Genomic DNA, 18,998 nt, shown 5'->3' on the forward strand with positions numbered 1-18,998 from the left:
CTCTAAAGCTGTCAACTAAAGCTCATTCAAGTGGAAATGGGTATCTGATAACCCTGTATCTGTTGAAGAAGCGGACACTAGTTCACAGGTGAGTTCACTGAAGAAGTCTAACAACAACTGAAGAATTAATACTAATTCTATAACATACTCTTAAGAAAAATCAAAGAGGATGTAGTATTTCCAAATCATGGTGAAGCCAGCATTACGCGATACCAAAATCAAAGATATTACAAGAAAAGCATATTCCGTACAGACCGATATCCTTCACGAACAACCTGGGCATGTGTAATTTTCATACATCATTATTCACTTAAGAGGTATGCCAGAATCACACAGATATACCCTGAGCAGAGTTAGTTGTACCCAGAGTTCAGTTGAAGAGGGGTTTGCTATCAACATTTGCCAACCACTGCAGCTTCCAAAACATCCTATTAAGGATGGGACCAGAGGGACCAGGAAGAGGGAGGGGACTGGGGTCCCAGAGGAGCTGGCTGAAGTCCTATTCAAGGACACCACCTTCTGCCTGTGATAATGTGGCTATGGTCGTGCTGAGTTTGGCTTGCAAACCAGGGAAGCCTTGTGTTTATAAGTATTCCCATAAGCAGAGGGAGAAATTTCTCGAGTGGTTACATAAGCCTGAGCAAGAAAGGGCAGGGATACAACAAGAACTGAGCTTTCCTGACCCAGAAAGTATCACCAGCAAACTGTGTGTCCTTGGTGGGGACCCTGGGGGCCAACGGAAGCTGCTGCCTACTTTCTTGGGCCCCTGCCCTACATGGCTACCTGACTGAGCAAGTTAAATCAGGAACTTAATCTAAGGTAACTTCGCTGGGAGCTCCCTTGCCACCTTTCTACCTCCAGTCTGCAGGCCCTACTTAGGCACACTGTGGTGATCCATGGAGAATTCCTGCCTTGTAAAGATTTTCAGCCTGTGGGTCCTCTTTCACTCTCCTCTTATCATTCATTCATTCATTCTGCAAATATTTATTGAGTTCCTCTGTGTGATCTAGACCCTGGGAAAACAGCAGTGAACAAATAGACAAAATTTCCTTCCTCCTGGAACATATATTCCATTATGCATGGGAGGATTCATAGTCTCAGCAAACCAATAAATATATGAATTTTTCAGATAGTGGTAAGTGATGTAGGAGAAAAGAGAAACAGAATGGTAAAGGCACAGAGAAAGTGGTAAGAGTGGAGTGGATTTTATTTCATTAGTCAGAGAAGCCCTCTCTGAGGACAGAGCTGCAAAGGACTGAGGGGCCTCGAAGGGCAGTTAACTGCCTGACAGGCAGAGAAAACAGCAAATGCAAAGGCCCTGAGGCTGCCATGTTTGGCTTGTGGAGGCCGGTGTGGCTGGAGCCCAGTGATGGGAGTGATGAGAGAAGCAGGACTGGAGAGGTATCTGGATGAGGTTAAGCAGTCAGACTGGGACTGGGACTTTTACCAGTGAGTGACAGGAAGCCACTAAAGTGTTTGAGCAGAGAGCCACATGATCTGATTTTCATTTTGAAAGGATCACTTTGATTGCTGTTTTAGGAATAGACTGTGGGTGGCCCAGGGTGAAGCAGGGATACTTGTTGAGAACATCTTACAGCGAGGCAGAGGAGTGATAGTGACTCAGACCATGGTGGGAGCAGCAGAGTAGCCAAGACCGAATTCTAGATCTTTGAGGGGCAGACAACAGCAAGCAGCGTGGGTATGAGAGAATGAGGAGAGGAGCAGGCTTCTAGTTTGGCAGTTAAAATGCCAATTGAGAATACATATCCAAGTGCCTAGGTTCAACTCCCTGCTGTGGTTCCTGAATCCAGCTTCCAGCTAATGTGTACCCTTGGGGGCAGTGGTGATGGCTCAATTAATTGGGTACCTGCCACCCACATGGGACACATGGACTGAGTTCCCAGCTTCTGGCCTCAGACTAGTCCTATCCCAGCAGTTGTGTTTAGGGAGTGAGCCAGCATATGGAAGTGCTCACTGTCTCGCTCTCTCTTAAATAGATGAATAAATAAATATAAATAAATTTTTAATAAAATAAAGATTAGCCAAGACCAGCCCTTAACTGTAATGTGTAACGTGATGGAGTCTGTGTTCCATGTGTGGGTCATAGCAGAAGCAGTGCCCACCACTTCCCACTCTTTGGATGGGAATGAGTGGCTGAAGTCTGTACCTGCACCCACCCATCTGGTGCAGAAACAGTTTGTCAGACCTTTGCATACCAGTGACAGGTTGGGAAGACATATTTAGGACTTATTAGCAGTTTTTAACCCTTTTTAAAATCATGATTGAAGTGGTAGAGTAAGCTCACTTGATAATTTTTAATGGTGTCCTTCAATGTAAGATTAGAGCCCCAAAGCTTTTTGGGATGTGAAACAGACTCCTCAGACTGGCAAGTGGTTAGCAGGCAGCTGAGATCTGTAAGCTGGGAAGGGGGAAAGTCCAGCTTTGTTTGGAGCTTCACTAATTTTTTTCAGGAGACTTAAATCAGCTGCCCTCTGGAAGCCAGTGTCTCTCTTCTGAACAATCATGTTTTTTCCAAGATAGCAGTTATTGATCCATCAGACCTAATATTGGGATTTAAAGGAGCTCATAAGCCTTAAAATAAAATGACAGCCAATAAAATTTCTCAAATTGACTTCTTCGCTATGATTCTTAAAACAGATTTCAGTGAATTCAGCCCTTGGGTTGAAATGGAGATTAATAGCTTACAAGCGTACGTGCTGCCTGTCAACTAAAAACCAAAGGGACCTGTGCCCCCTACAGTTTTTGCTAGCTACAAACCCCTTGGCAGTCGTGTGAGCTAGAGTTTGTGTTTTTTTTATCATTTCTACAACAGGTGCATTCTCTGCATCTTCTGTTCGCCATGAAGAATACTATCTCCCCCTTACATGGTACTTTTATTTACTCATCAGTGTGCCAGGCATTGTGCTGGAAGCTTTACCAGCCTTGTCATGCTGATTTCTATTCTTAGTGTCTTTATGAATGAATTTTATTTCCTGCATGCTCAGCATTGTTTTCTGGTTTACAAGAACACTGTCCCAGACTATCCCGTCATTCCAGCCTCTTTGAAATCATGTGTACCGAGTGAGGATCACTAGTCCCTTTTAAGATGTACAGTCTGAACTGTAGAGAAGCTAAGCTCATGGCTAGAGTTCCCATAGCTAGGAGGAGGCAAAAAAAGCCTCCAACCTGGGCCTACAAGGGATGTTGGATATGCATACTGCATCATGTGCAAACTGAGGTTATGTCTCACAGACAAGAAGGGAGGTGTCTTTAAATTCTAATCCTCTGTGCCTAAAGCTTCCTGGACCAGCTGTAGAGAGCAGGATTCGCTAGATAAATCTAGCAAACACTACTGGCACAGTCTTCCAGTTGCATTTCACGCCCAATGCTGAAGGTAATATATGCTTGTCCAGGAGCAAGTAAATAACATTCAGTAAAATTGGTTACAGAGATGAGTTTGATTTCTAAGTGGTGTTGGCCTTGAAAGGATTTAAGCAAAAAGAAAATAATGGCTGAAAGATAAAGGCGATTTTCCATGCTATCCCTTCATTAAGATGGTATCAAGGGCAGCATGATGATCAGACAAGCCATCCCGCTGAGTTTAGGAGTACTGGTACGGAAAAGAGGACACTATGTCCTCCTGATTGTAAGCCTCCTTCTCCACACTCTTTCTGGGTGAAGAAATCAATAGTCCCTTTCCCCTCCACTCCACCCCCACACTCTAATCCTAAATCTGCCTAGAGACTGAATGATAACAACTTAGTATGTAGCTTTCCATTGTTGTTTGCTTATGCAACATATGTAGGTATATAAATGGCATTTAGGGGTGCATTTTGTTTTACAAAAATGTAATTGTACCAAATGTATTTTATTCTATTTTTTTTAAGTTTTATTTATTTGAAAGGCTGAGTAATACAGAGAAAGAGAAAGATCAATCTTCCATCCACTGACTCATTCCTTAAATGACCACCAGTGGCCAGGGTTGGGCCAGGCCAAAGCCAGGAGCCTAGAACTCCAACTGGGTCTCCCATATGGGAGACAGGGGTCCAAGTACTTACATTGCCTTCTCAGGTACATTAACAGGAAGCTGGTTCAAAAGCTGAACAGCCGAACTGGGGCTCTGATATGGGATGCTGGTGACCTAGGCAGCAGTTTACCCCACTGTGCCATGATGCTGGCCCCTATGCATTTTATTCTAAAAAGTAGCTGCTTTTGTTTAATATATTATGGTCCCATTTCTGAAACATTTATTATAAATGTGTAATATTCACTAGAATATAATCAATTCAGCCTTTCCCCTGTAGACAGGTTGTTTCTAGCTCTCTGCTTCTGGAGACAGGGTGGCAAAAAAAAAAACATCCTGGAACACATATCTTTACATTTTTATATCCTCTTTCACAAGTCATCAGGCTCTTGATATTAAAGGCCATTTCCTCCTAACAGCTCTTCGCCTAGCAGCTAGCACCTAGCTGGCATCCGGAATGTAGTCTTTATGGTTTTTATTTGATGTGTTGGGTACGACATTCATTAACCAGAGTTCCTCCTTCCTGCTGTCAGCCTTTGTTTGAAGGTTGGGTACATGGCATACATTGCACATAATATCTTTAGGAGGAACAAACATCTTAGCATGTGGGACAGCAATGTGAAGAAACTGTTGTTGGGTTTGTGCTCATTGTCATTTTTATAACTATCTTAGCCCTGGATATGATCTGAACAAAGGTGGCTCCAAAATGTAAATGTAAAGGGTAGGAAAAGACAGCACAAACCACAGTCCTGGAAATACTGCTTTCATCTGACGTCTCAGGTGCAAGTCACGGAGGTTGCTGAACTCGTGATGAACTGATGCAGAAATCGGGATTAATCATGATGATAAACCTTTGTATTTCTCTAGCTGTCCGTTGACAAGGGGGACTAGCAGGTGGATTTGGCTGGCTCTCAGCACAACCTCCCATGAATGGAGAAAGGCCTTCATAAAGATGTCAGCCATGGCTTTTGTTGTCACACTGATCTTTGTGCTCTTCCAGCTCCAGCCAAACTGTGTTAAAGAGAAAGCCAGCACCTGCCTTATCCACCAGCAACAGTGGGGAAGGATGGAGGAGCTGAGCCCCAGCTGGAGAAGGAAATTGAATATTGGTGTGTGTCAGGAGGGGGCCTTAGCTCTGCCTCTGGAGGGGACATGGGGAGAGGGAGACAGGAACTTTTCACACTTGACCACTGAGACTCCATTTCTGCCTTTAGTTCCAGAGTTCAGAGCTGTTTATAACTTGTGCTTAGCTTCGTGGTGGTTCCAGTGGCCATTGGACATGGTCTTTCTGAGAGTTCTGTCTTATAAGGGATTGTCCTTTGTGTGAAATAGAGAAGGGAGAATCCCAGAATTTTGAACTTGAGCCATTTGCTAGAAAATGACCCACACTGTGAAGTGAAAACTGGTATTTATGTGCCAGATGCTGTACCAGCTGCATTCACATGTGGTACCTCTTTCACTTCATGTGACAGCCTCAATCGGAAGGATTTATATCCATGTTTTTTCAAAGCAGAAACAGACTCAGGGAGGTTATGACTTCCCCAAGGTGACCCAGCTCCAAGTGGTGGAGGCAGGATTGGAACCCAGGTCTTAGTGTCTTTGCAGCCCACTCCCTTTCCTCATCACACCTGCTGTTGCATCCTCAAGAAGCGCCCTTTCTATAGTTCTTACCCATGGATCAAGGGCTGCTTTTTGAGATGCAGATGTGCTATAACTCTCTGATCCTGGGAAATCCTTCCTCATCTTGGGCTTCAGTTTCCACATCTGTGTAACAAGAAGCATAGACGAGATGAGAGTTGAGTCCTTTGGTAGTTCTCACTGGCTTTTCTTTTTTATTTATTTATTTATTTTTATTTTTTGACAGGCAGAGTGGACAGTGAGAGAGAGAGACAGAGAGAAAGGTCTTCCTTTTGCCGTTGGTTCACCCTCCAATGGCCACCGCAGCCGGCACGCTGTGGCCGGCGCACCGCGCTGATCCGATGGCAGGAGCCAGGTACTTATCCTGGTCTCCCATGGGGTGCAGGGCCCAAGGACTTGGGCCATCCTCCACTGCACTCCCTGGCCACAGCAGAGAGCTGGCCTGGAAGAGGGGCAACCGGGAAAGAATCTGGTGCCCCAACCAGGACTAGAACCCGGTGTGCCAGCGCCGCAAGGCGGAGGATTAGCCTAGTGAGCCGCGGCGCCGGCCTCTCATTGGCTTTTTAGGTTGAAGTCATGCACGCACCTCAGAACAAGGTTTGGCCTCTGCCTTGTTCCTTGGCCCAAAAGGATCCCGACTCTTACCTCCCTCAGATCACAAAAACCAGCTCTCAAGAGGCCCCATCTGCCCCGTGGAAAGTCCAGAATTGTCATCTACCTAGCAAAAGAGGGCAATAGGATCTGTTTCTTATTAGAAGGTGCTAAAGTAGCACCCAAACCCACAAGATTATTTATCTAGGAGTCCAAGCATTGGGAACTTTCAAACAAGGCCACAGGGATTTTTTAAATTATTGTTTCCTTACAACAACAACAAAATTTGTGTTTGTAATCACCAGAAAACAACGTGCTGTAGTGTGCAGAGTCTGGAAGTAGTAAAGGGCCCTTCAAGTGTTTGCTCCCGAGGTCATGGTGGCCCAGTGGGTACAGAATCCATGGAGCAGATCCTATAGAACAGTCACAAGATGGCCCAGCAGCCTCAGAGTCCATGACCTTCAAGTCCAGGTTTTTGTCTGAGTGATATTTCGAAAGTTTAGGCATCTTGATTCCAAAAAAAATAAATAACCTAATTATTTTCAAGATCATACAGAAAAAAATAAAAAAATAACTGACACAGCCATGGCACAACATTTAAATGCTTGCTTTTGGTTTTTCATTCCAGGGAATGGATTTAGGGATAGGATAGATTTCCTTGGTTTCAAGTTTACTTCAACTAACCAGGTGCTGTGTGCCAGGAGGCAAAAGCAATAATGATTGGAAATAGGAATGTTAGCGAGGTGGAATGTGGGGAAAGCCAGACGGTGCAACTCTCAGGGAAGAGGAAGTAGAGCCATGACATAGCCAGGCCTTCGCATGTCTGAAATGGGAAGATACTTCCTAATCAGACCTCCAGGGTCACTTATGACCCTCTTGACACCAGGAATTCTGGATCTCACCATCAAAAGGCCTGAGCTCCTCTCTGTGTACTGTCTTCTCCCCCTCCCCCCATTAATTCCGTGGTCCTCCTTCCATACATCAAAGCTGTGTCTCCAAGAAAGAAAAAAAAAATTTTTTTTTGATAGGCAGAGTGGACAGTGAGAGAGAGAGAGAGAGACAGAGAGAAAGGTCTTCCTTTTGCCGTTGGTTCACCCTCCAATGGCCGCCGAGGCTGGCGCACTGTGGCCGGCGCACCACGCTGATCCGATGGCAGGAGCCAGGTACTTATCCTGGTCTCCCATGGGGTGCAGGGCCCAAGGACTTGGGCCATCCTCCACTGCACTCCCTGGCCACAGCAGAGAGCTGGCCTGGAAGAGGGGCAACCGGGACAGAATCCGGCGCCCTGACCGGGACTAGAACCTGGTGTGTCGGCGCCGCAAGGCGGAGGATTAGCCTAGTGAGCCGCGGCGCCGGCCAAAGAAAGAAAATTTGATTGACCTGGAGAAACCTACATAGGCTCAGGTTTCTTGAAAGTCATTGACAACTGGCAAGTTAGTGGGTTGACATCGCTTGGGTAAAGGCTCTGCTTTGGTCCCCATGCAGCTGTGGCTGGGGAAAGGGTAGATATGCAGCCTCACACGTCTGCTTCCTTAGGCAGCCCTTGCATTGGGTCAGTCTGTCAGAAGGGAAGGCAGGGGCAGGGGAGCCTGATGACTGACTTGACCAACACAGATGTCCTTTTTGAATCCAGATGGCGTCTGACGTACCCTTATGTTTACAGAATGTCAACATGTCCTTCCCTATTCATGTCTCAGCTCAAAACGCTAAGTCCATTTTATAAAGGAGGAAACTGAGGCCTGAAGAGGTTTGGTAACTTGCCCAAGGTTATGAGGCCAAGTAGCGGGTTTTTTCAGCTCCAGGTCTGTACCAAACTACCTCTGATAAATTAGAATGCACACTGATTGGATGATCAGCAGGAAAACTTAGTGCATCCATGTTTTTCCTGTGAGCTTTTAGTTGCTGAAGTTCATCAATACCCTCCCTCCCCAAAGATCCTAGTTCTTTAGATGGCATAGTCCAGCTCCTCATGGACCTGCCAAGCCAACAGTCGGCACTTAGAACCTTGTGAAAGATGCCACTTCCTTGAAACTGTGTCTGATTTAGATTTGTTATTTATATCCAAGGTCTCCAAAGGATTTTCTCTTTGTGTCGTGAGTAAACTGAAGAGCTGGGCCCATGCCTCAGTCTAACACCAGCTGGTATCACCCTGTCATTTCTTTGTGCCTCACTTCCTTACTTAGAAAACGAGAGTTGAACTAGGCACCTTCCATCTCCAGTTCAACCCAGCAGCTATTCATGGTCCGCTCCCTGTTGGCAAGGCACAGGCTGGGTGTCAGGATGCACCACTCATAACTCATAACACCTTCATTCTTAACTCACGCTGTGCACAGGATGGCAAGAGAGGGTAATATTCTATGGCTGTTGATAGTATTTGTCCTCTTCCCCTGTTAGATTCTATAACCTACGGTACAAGGACAGTGATTTCTCCCTCACCGTACGTGATAGGTGTTCATTTCTTGAATACATGAATGGCTGTAGTGAGGTAACAGGAGGATGAGTCATGAGTTGGCGAATGCCTAAGATGCCAAGAGTGGGATCTGGGTCTACAAGAGCAGAACTCCTGTTTAAACTTACCGAGTCCCCGTGCCCTCTCCTGGGAGGGCCAACCCTTGTGGAAGGGAATGAAAAAGTGAGTTCTCCATATTTACCCATTTCCAAGAATGGAGCTGGCTCTTTCTCCTTCCACGTGGCTGTTAGGTGTGCTGTCTTGTGACACTTCTCATAATGTTATCATCCCCATATCTTTTTTTTTAATTTATTTTTTTAACTTTTATTTAATGAATATAAATTTCCAAAGTACAGCTTATGGATTATAATGCTTTTTCCCTCCCTATAAATTCCCTCCCACCCGCAACCCTTCCCTCTCCCGCTCCCTCTCCCCTTCCATTCACATCAAGATTCATTTTCAATTCTCTTTATATACCAAAGATCAATTTAGTATATATTAAGTAAAGATTTCAACAGTTTGCACCCACACAGAAACACAAAGTGAAAAATACTGTTTCAGTACTAGTTATAGCATTAAATCACAATGTACAGCACATTAAGGACAGAGATCCTACATGAGGAATAAGTGCACAGTGACTCCTGTTGTTGACTTAACAAATTGAAACTCTTGTTTATGGTGTCAGTAATCACCCTAGGCTCTTGTCATGAGTTGCCAAGGCTATGGAGGCCTTTTGAGTTCGCCGACTCTGATCATATTTAGACACGGTCATAGTCAAAGTGGAAGTTCTCTCCTCCCTTCAGAGAAAGGTACCTCCTTCTTTGATGACTTGTTCTTTCCACTGGGATCTCACTTGCAGAGATCTTTCATTTAGGTGTTTTTTTGTTTGTTTGTTTGTTTGTTTTTTGCCAGAGTGTCTTGGCTTTCCATGCCTGAAATACTATCAGGCTTTTCAGCCAGATCCGAATGCCTTAAGGGCTGATTCTGAGGCCAGAGTGCTGTTTAGGACATCCGCCATTCTATGAGTCTGCTGTGTATCCTGCTTTCCATGTTGGATTGTTCTCTCCCTTTTTTTTTATTCTATCAGTTAGTATTTTCAGACACTAGTCTTGTTTATGTGATCCCTTTGATTCTTAGTCCTATCATTATGATCAATTGTGAACAGAAATTGATCACTTTGGCTAGTGAGATGGCATTGGTACATGCCACCTTGATGGGATTGAATTGGAATCCCCTGGTATGTTTCTAACTCTACCTTTGGGGCAAGTCTGATTGAGCATGTCCCAAATTGTTCTTCTCTTCCCTCTCTTATTCCCACTCTTATATTTAACAGGGACCACTTTTCAGTTAAGTTTCAACACTTAAGAATAACTGTGTATTAATTACAGAATTCAATCAATAGTATTAAGTAGAACAACCAAAAAAAAAATACTAAAAGGGATAAAGGATTAAGTTGTTCATCAACAGTCAGGGCAAGGGCTGATCAAGTCACCGTTTCTGATAGTGTCCACTTCACTTTAACAGGTTTCCTTGTTGGTGCTCGGTAAGTTGTCACCGATCAGGGAGAACATATGATATTTGTCCCTTTGGGACTGGCTTATTTCACTCAGCATGATGTGTTCCAGATTCTTCCATTTTGTTGCAAATGACCAGATCATCCCCAAATTTTGCTACCTCTGGCACTTATGATCAGTGTTCTAAAACTGACTTGCATTTCAGTTTGCTCTGAGGATGATGTCCCATGCTTCCCTTGTATTTTCACTTTTTTTTTTTTTCTATTCTAGTGCTCCATCCTGAAGCCTTGAAGGCATATCTAAGGGCTAATATAGTCAGTTCATCTCAGAATCCTTTAAGGGATAGAAAATTGGTGGCTTCCCAGCCATAAATGAGCTGTTACTTCCATTCCTCCCCCTGCCTCCCACCTCACCGTGACTCTCCACCCAGGTTGCTTTTCCTAGTCAGTGAATGAGAAAAGTTCTCGCAGAGCTGAAGAGAGAGAGGCTGCCCCCTCTAGAGCAGCATTGTCTCCTGGTGAACACCTTCTGTCTCTGTCCTTCAGAAGCCATAATGAGATCCAACTCAAGCTGATTCCAATGCCAGGGCTTAGAGGCTGTCCACTTTGATCGATAAGGATTCTTTGAATTGCAGAGAAAGCTGACTCTCACTGACTGAAGAAAAGAAAATTATTGGTTCATATAATCAAAAGGGCCAGAAATAAACCTTGGCTCAGGTGTAGCTGAATCCAGTTTCCCAGCAGTACTAGCAGGAACCCTACTAAACTACTCTTGGCTGTGTTTTCTACTCTACTAACTTCATTCTGAGGCAGGCACCAGTCCACACAATGGCCCCAGGCAGACCAGATTTATATCCTCTTATGTTCCGTTTCAACAGAAAAGAGCTTACATCTCTCCCACAAGTCTCAGCAAAGATTTACAGGTGTGCACCCTTGAACCACTGTGACTGTGGCTGAGGAGGCCCAATACAGTAATTGGCTGAGCCAGCTTCCTCTGACCCTCCCTGAAGTAAGGGAGGACTCAGTTCCACATAAATGCTCTCCAATGCAGTGAGGGGTAAGAGGTTCTCCATGGAAAGTCAGGATGCTGTTACCAAAAGAAAGAGAAGGCCTGCAGAGCAGGCATGTAAGACTTGTCCATAGCACCAGTCCAGTTTCCTTACCAGCATAAGGAGAAACTGAGATCCAGTGAGAACGGACGTGGGCTAGCAAAACCTAGAAGCAGGACTTCAGACTCCTGCTTAGTTTCCTTGACTTTTGGGTTTTATCTATTCATTCTGCTTTTTTTTTTTTTTTTTACGATTAATGTCATTGACATATTACCTGAAGGCAAATATTTGTATGCATAAAGGAAAAAAGATAGGCTAAAATGTGAACTCCATCCATTATCAGCTATTTGACTGTTAGGCAAGTCTCTGAATTCTCTGTGCCTTGGTTCTCCCTCTTGGTAATGGGAATAATACTAGCAGGTACCTCCCCAGATTATTGTGACATTAAATGAAGGAGTGCATATTAAATGATGATAATACTGCCTGGCATATTAGAAATATCTCTACAGATGTTTTCTAGTGTCACCTTTGTCATCTTCTGCCACTTTTTGTAACTGCTTATCAGTATCCTTTATTTTGAGGTTTTCTTCCTTTAATCTTCCCTTGTTAATGGTAATTCACTTTTTTCCTACTCTTTTCAGTATTTCTGTGTGTCAGTAAACATCTCCAGCCATGCCTCTTTGTCCCCATGCTGTGCACGTGTAACTGAACTTTGCCCAATTGGGATTGGGACCTTGTGAACCAAAGGACAGTAGGGGTGCTCATGCAAAAGATAAAATGTTTGTTATTGCAAAACTTGGTTAATAGATAGTAAACCCTGCAGAAGGCTTTATTATTATTATTATTATTATTATTATTATTATTACTTAAGAGAGAAAGAGAGCTCACATCTGCTGGTTTACTCCCCTGAAGCCCACAACAGCAGGGACTAGGCCAGGCTGAAGCCAAGAGCTGGGAATCCCAGGTCTGCCACATGAGTGACAGAAAACCAACTGCTTGAGTCATAAGCTGCTGCTTCCTAGGGTGTGTGTTAGCAGGAAGCTAGAATTGGGAGCCAGAGCCAAACTGGACCTAGGTACTCCAATATGGGACTCAGGCTTTTTAACTACTAGGCCAAACGTCTGTCCCAGAAATCTTTCACAGTGCCATTTGGGGGCCATAAATATGGACGAACCAAGAGGACCTCAGGATCAATGTTGTACAAGTACTGGAAGCTTCAGTTCTGCTGCTTTGACCCTATAGGATCAGTGCTCTGCCTGATTGCACCCCTCACAAAGGCCTTTCCAAGTGCCTTAGGAGGCCATGGTACAACGAGAAGCCCATAAAGATTTGGAGCTCTGAGCTGAAGAGCACAGAGGGAGGACACGAAGGAGTCTGTGTGCATATGCTGTGTTGTAGAAATGGGTGTGTGTGCACAGAAAACACAGAAGGAGACACACCCTAAGTGTTTAGCAGAGATCACTCCCAAGTGTCTGAGCTGAGCAGAGTACACACGCTCCTCAACTGATGATGGCCTTATGTCCCAATCAACCCACTGTAAATTGAAAATATGGTCAGTCGAAAGTGCATTGACTACACCTAGCCTAGCTCAGCAACCTGGCACACTGTTCAGTTGTTGGTCTGTTGTCACCTCATGATCACAGGGCTGTCTGGGAACTTTGGTGGCTTGAGCCAGCGTCATACAAGAGAACTGAACTGCAAATCTCTAGCCTGGGAAAAGGTCAAAATCCGGTATTCAAAGTACGGTTCTTGCAGAACATGTATCATGCTTTTGCACCATTATGAAGTAAAAAAAATCAGTAAGCCAAACCATCATAGTTCAGGGTCATCTGTGTTTTCTGTTAGCAGTTTTCATTTGAGCCTTTGTAGCTTCCTAGTTTATATGCCAAACAGTTATCAATTTTGAAATCGGGAAAAACTTAAGTATTATAAATAAATACTGTCTAGATTTGAGGCCTACATCAAAGCCATTTATTCTTCTAAGTTCCATTCTTTCCAGTTCATCTCCTGCTGAGGATGTGGTGCAGATTATAGGAGAAAGGACAAGTGCTCTCTAAACCATGAGTCAAGTTGAACTCTGTCTGTTGCCTGGCCTATCATGGTAGCTACATGCATGGGAACAGAATCCTAGTCCCTCCTTCCTGGAGACCACATTTGTGATGGCATCAGGGCAAAGCGGTACTTCTTGGTTATCATCCACAAAAAAACTGGGCTTACTTAACCATCCAGTGTTGAGATTTTAAAGACACAACATGCACACAAGTCTTATGTGGGGTCGGTGACAACACTTTCTCTTCCCCTATTCCACCCCTAGGACCTCTCTGCCTACTGATCTGGGACATTGTAAGAAGAGTGGGCCTTGCATTGTAGCATAGCAGGTTAAGCCTCTGCCTTCAACGTTGGCTTCCCACATAGGTACGGACTCAGGACTGGGCTTCTTCTCTTCTGATCCAGCTCCCTGCCTGGGTAGGCAGTGGAAGATTGCCCAAGTCCTTGAGTCCCTGCAGCCACATGGGAGACCTGGAAAAAGCTCCAGCAGATGGAAGATCAATCTCTGTCTCTCTCTCTCTCTTTTTTTTTTTTTTTTTTTTTTTTTTTTTTGACAGGTAGAGTTATAGACAGTGAGAGAGAGACAGAGAGAAAGGTCTTCCTTCTGTTGGTTCACTCCCCTAATGTCCACTACGGCCGGTGCTGCGCCATTCCGAAGCCAGGAGCTGGGTGCTTCCTCCCGGTCTCCCATGCAGGTGCAGGGACCCAAGCACTTGGGCCATCCTCCACTGCCCTCCCGGGCCACAGCAGAGAGCTGGACTGGAAGAGGAGCAACCGGGACAGACGCCCCAACCGGGACTAGAACCCAGGGTGCCGGCGCCGCAGGCAGAGGATTAGCCAAGTGAGCCACAGCACCGGCCTGACTCTGTCTTCAAATAAAAAATAAATCTTAACAAAAGAAAGAAGGTCGGAGGGAAGAGATAAAGAAAAAAAAGAAAAGAAAAGGTGAAAAGTAACCAGGTTTTCCAAAGCAGAGACCAGGAAGGTGGTCTGTGGAACCAGTTTCTCTGCTGGATACTGTAAAGATGAGTTTATTGTCATTTATTATTTAAACAAAAGGCATCTAATAAGCTGGGGTCAAACTAATGACTAGTGTTTATTGGCAAAAGTTGAGTTGAAGTTTTGTGTTTATTTGCTAAATGAATGAATGGGGTGGATAGAGAAGGGAGAAAAGGAGCAGATAAAAGAGAGAGAGGGAGAGGCACACGTTCGGGGCGATGATCCAAGCTGAGCCTTTTATGTGAGTTCTGAATAATCTTTAATTCCATGATTGAATTAAATTAGGAGTGCATTTAGTCTGCTGTGGCTTTGTCTGCTTCCCTTAATGCGTGATGGTGTTTGTATACCCACTGGCAGTCTGTGGGGCCCAGCTCTGGGGTTGGAGAGAGCCGGGGCTCTCTGCTGGGTAATAGCTATGCTATTGTATTTCACCAGTGGACTCCAGGCAATTTATTACAGCTGGCCCCCTCCCCCAACCTTGCTTCAATCAAGCAAACCTCCTGTGAAATTGGATGGAAGGCAGGAACTTTTGTAGAAAACTAGATAGCGCCTGTCTTTCTTGGCTGCAAAGAACTCGGCTGAGGTAAGGGAAGGGATTTTTAAGAAGAGGTGCTTTCATTTATTTGTGAAGGCCGACATAATGAAGTTGGAGAAGGTTCCCCGAGAAGACTGGCTGAAATGATCAAAGGGATTAGAGAGGTGGGGAAAGGGGCAGAGAAGGACGGCGTGGGGACTGGATAAAAACAGTGCGGCGAGATAGAAGAGCAAGAGGGGACATGAAAGAAGTCTGGAAGGCCCCAAGGGGGAAGCGAGTGAGGCTGGCTTGTCCATCAGAGCTGGATGGCTAGAATTGGGGGAGTCCAGTTCACTTGGATGGAAATGAGCTCATACCAGGATGCTACATTTCCTTTCTGCCAGGACTGCGAGAGTTAAGTGTTGGGGGGGGGGGGAAGTGGGATATCTGCGCCCAACAGCTTTCCTTGGAGCCCCTAGCAAAGGTATAATTTGAAACTAAGAAGCTTCAAACCCATTGTCTCCTAATACTTCTTTCTGAAAATCGCCATATAAAATAGTTGAAACAGTTGTACAGTGAACATCCGTGTTCCCACCGTGGTTGCACATTACTCTACATACTGGATCATACTTCTAACCTTCTCTTGGTCCATGAATCTGCCATAGCAGTTTTGATACATTTCAGAGTAAGTTGCAGAGAGACCTTGGCTCGTTTTGACAGTTGATTACAATGGCATACAAGGGAAATATTTTTGTTTTTTTTTAAACTTTTATTTAGTAAATATAAATTTCCAAGGTACAGCTTTTGGATTACAATGGCTTCCCCCGCCCCCATAACTTCCCTTCCCCCTGCAACCCTCCCCTCTCCCGCTCCCTCTCCCCTTCCATTCACATCAAGATTCATTTTCAATTCTCTTTATATACCGAAGATCAATTTAGTATATATTAAGTAAAGATTTCAACAGTTTGCACCCACACAGAAACACAAAGTACTGTTTGAGTACTAGTTATAGCACTAATTCACAATGTACAACACATTAAGGACAGAGATCCTACATGGGGAGTAAGTGCACAGTGACTCCTGTTGTTGACTTAGCAATTGACACTCTTGTTTATGGTGTCAGTAATCACCCTAGGCTCTTGTCATGAGTTTCCAAGGCTATGGAAGCCTTTTGAGTTCTCCAGTTCCGATCTTATTTAGACAAGGTCATAGTCAAAGTGGAAGTTCTCTCCTCCCTTCAGAGAAAGGTACCTCCTTCTTTGATGGCCTGTTCGGGAAAGATTTTTGTACAAGCATTGAATCAGGATGTCACAAATTCCCTCCCCCAACCTGCAAACTTACCCGTCTTTGGAGCCCCCTCCCACAATGACTTTCTCTTGTGGGATCCCAGATGCCCACGCCCCTAGGGGTCTGGGAGGTAGGTAATGTAAGGGAGTGAAGTAGCCCGGGTGTGAGACCACAGAGTGGTGAGAGCCAAGGGCACCAGAGAGCTCCTGTTCCAGAGGGAGGGGCAGCCATGGTCAGCCGCAGCCTGTTGCTGCCCTGTGAGAATATGGAGCCAGTGTTGCCCATGTTTTACGTAAAGTGAGCAATGGGGGTTTTGCTTGTGATCTTCCAGTTGGTACTTGTCTGTATACCAAGCCAGATGGCATGGAGGATGACTCCTTGTGTGTTCCTTTTCTGCAGCTGCCCTAACAAATGACTCTACATTTAGCAACCTAACACCTTACTCCTCTTATTTCAAACAACGCAGATTTATTCTCGTGGTTCTGTAGGATGAAAGTCCAACATGGGTCTGGCTGGGCTAACATGCAGGTGTCAGTGGGAAGACTACTTTCCCTTTTGGCAGGGGTAAGGGGTGGGAGGAAGTGGTGGACTCTCCTGGGTAATCTTGTCTCCTCACACCCTTCTCAGGTCCTTATCCGCAGTCAGGCCTACTCCTCCCTTTTGCTGTGTAAGAGAAGCGTGGACTGGGGACTAGGGCTTGCCCCATTAAAATGCCAATGCCATGTCCAGGCCTCTGGCATTTCTGATGGACAGCTGTAAATTGAGGGTTTCTGTGACCCCCTCCTTGGGTTTGGTTATTTGCCAGAACACCTCGCAGAATCCAGGGAGCCATGGTTCCCAGCTTACTGTGAGGAATATTGCAGAGGACACAAAGGAACAGGAGGTGGAGGAGCTACACTGGGCCAGGGATGCAGGAAAGGGCGTGGTGATTCCATGTCCTCTCCCTGGGGGACCCCTTTCCAGCACCTCCACAGATTCTGCAACCTGGAAGATTTCCCAGCCCTGTGGCTTTTCACTATCAATCATTAACTCAACTTCCAGCGCCTTTCCCTTTCCTGGTGAATGCGGCTGGCTGAAAGCTCCAAGCTTTGAATCTTGATATGGTCTCTGTGATGAGCCATCCAGGAGCTCACCAAGAGTCACCTCATTAACAGAAAAGATGCTCTTATCAGCCAGGAAATCCCAAGGGAATTCCAAGTTTTGCTGCAGGAGCCAGGGTCAGCAACCAAATATGAGAATATTAGATCCTGCTTACTCAGAAATCACAAGGGGTTTAGAAGCCTTCTGCTAGGAACTATATTTCTCATCATAGATGATGCTGTCACAGCAGGGAGAGGGCTCAGGGCTGCCTTCCACGTTCATGGAATCGTGACTTTGTACAGAGTCCAGGTGACTTGTTGCTATCCCTGTGTGCTGTGTGTGCAGAGAGCAGAGGCAGGACTTCAGGATGCCAAGGAGGAGAAAGTTCTGAAGTGACCAAGGTCTCCCTGGCTCCCACTCCCTCCCTAAAGGCTGGGGAGGAAGTGAGCCTCGTGGATAACCCAGCCTGTGCCCGAGTTCTCTTGGCTACCTGAGAACTGATCCTGTCTTCTCCTCTGCTGTGTCTTCCTCCAGCTGCAACAGCAAACGCTACCTGGAGACCCTGCCCAACACCAGCATCATCATCCCCTTCCACAACGAGGGCTGGTCGTCCCTCCTGCGCACTGTACACAGCGTGCTCAACCGCTCGCCACCAGAGCTGGTCGCCGAGATTGTGCTAGTCGATGACTTCAGCGACCGAGGTAGGGACTACCCCACGCAGCCTCCCGCCCCTGACTCCGTCCAGTGATTACCAAAGGGGTGGAGGGTTTTTCCTTCTTTAGCTGCAGCAGCACGTGAGCCACTGTTGAGTGAGCGCGTGCCACCTGCCTGGCCGTGAGCGTGACACCATTCAACTCATCGTTGCATTTCATTCTCACAGCAACTCATGGAGCAGGTCCTATTGCTATCTTCTTTGCGTCAGTTTAGAAGTGCATTAAACTGTGAAGAACAAGTTTTTACCAAAACTTGGTAAAAAATGACTCAAACAAGGGAAGATTCATTCACTTGTCTGTTAATGTACAAGAGATCCAGGACTGGTACACCTACATGTTCTAAGCTGCAGAGAACCAGGCTTGTTCTCTCTTCCTGCCCCCTCAGCCTCATGGTCTCAGAACTGCTGCCACTGTATCTAAAAAGTCCGCCTTCTGGGCAGGAAAAGCAGGGAGCGCAAAGGACACAAAATCCTCAAGGCTTCCCTTCTGACTCAGAGCCAATGAGGGTTCTCTAGAAACTTGGCCGGAACCCCGAGATCCAGACACATCTATCAGCCTGGGAGGCTAAGAATGTGTTTTGGTTTCTTGGTGTCTTTAGTAGAGGCAGAAAAGAGAGGAGTAAACACACCTACACTATTGGCCATAACAAGTTACAGATGTGAAAACCGAGACCCAGAGACATTGTGTATCTTACCCTTGGTCACTTACCCCTTACACGGTAATGTGGTGACTAAGTTAGGCATGTCTGGCACTATGCACGTGATCTTACCACATGTGGAGCTTCTTAGCCATGAGTTTGACTCTGTGCAATAACTCCCAGCCTTGGCTCTAAGAGACACTCAGATGAGGCCAGAAATGAAATCTTAGGAAAAACTGTGTCCTCCAGCTAGTAGCCTCAAGCTTCTCTGTTGCATCAAAGCTTTCACCAGTTGCTGGGTGGGTGTCTTCCCTGGGGAGGCTGCCTGTTCCCAGCAGGACTCCTGCACCCACACTCTGGCTGCTGGTCCTTGTGTCCCAGCTGCATCAAGCCCCATCCTGCCCTTGTGAGCTTCACATGCTGTCTTCTGCCTGGGTGTCCTCTGTGCTCCTCAC

The 18,998-nt window shown here is 45.7% G+C and overlaps 1 protein-coding gene across 2 annotated transcripts in view; it reads left to right on the forward strand.

Annotated features, from left to right (window-relative positions):
• GALNT10 (polypeptide N-acetylgalactosaminyltransferase 10) overlaps positions 1–18,998 on the forward strand; it is a 256,674-nt gene that overhangs the window by 126,128 nt on the left and 111,548 nt on the right. For both annotated transcript variants that reach the window (XM_002710328.5, XM_008255295.4), the window contains exon 4: positions 17,728–17,894. In XM_002710328.5, coding sequence (XP_002710374.2) covers positions 17,728–17,894 — 167 coding nt within the window. The remainder of the gene's footprint in view (positions 1–17,727; positions 17,895–18,998) is intronic.

The sequence above is a fragment of the Oryctolagus cuniculus genome, chromosome 6 (genome assembly GCF_964237555.1).
Source record: "Oryctolagus cuniculus chromosome 6, mOryCun1.1, whole genome shotgun sequence".
NCBI lineage: Eukaryota > Metazoa > Chordata > Mammalia > Lagomorpha > Leporidae > Oryctolagus > Oryctolagus cuniculus.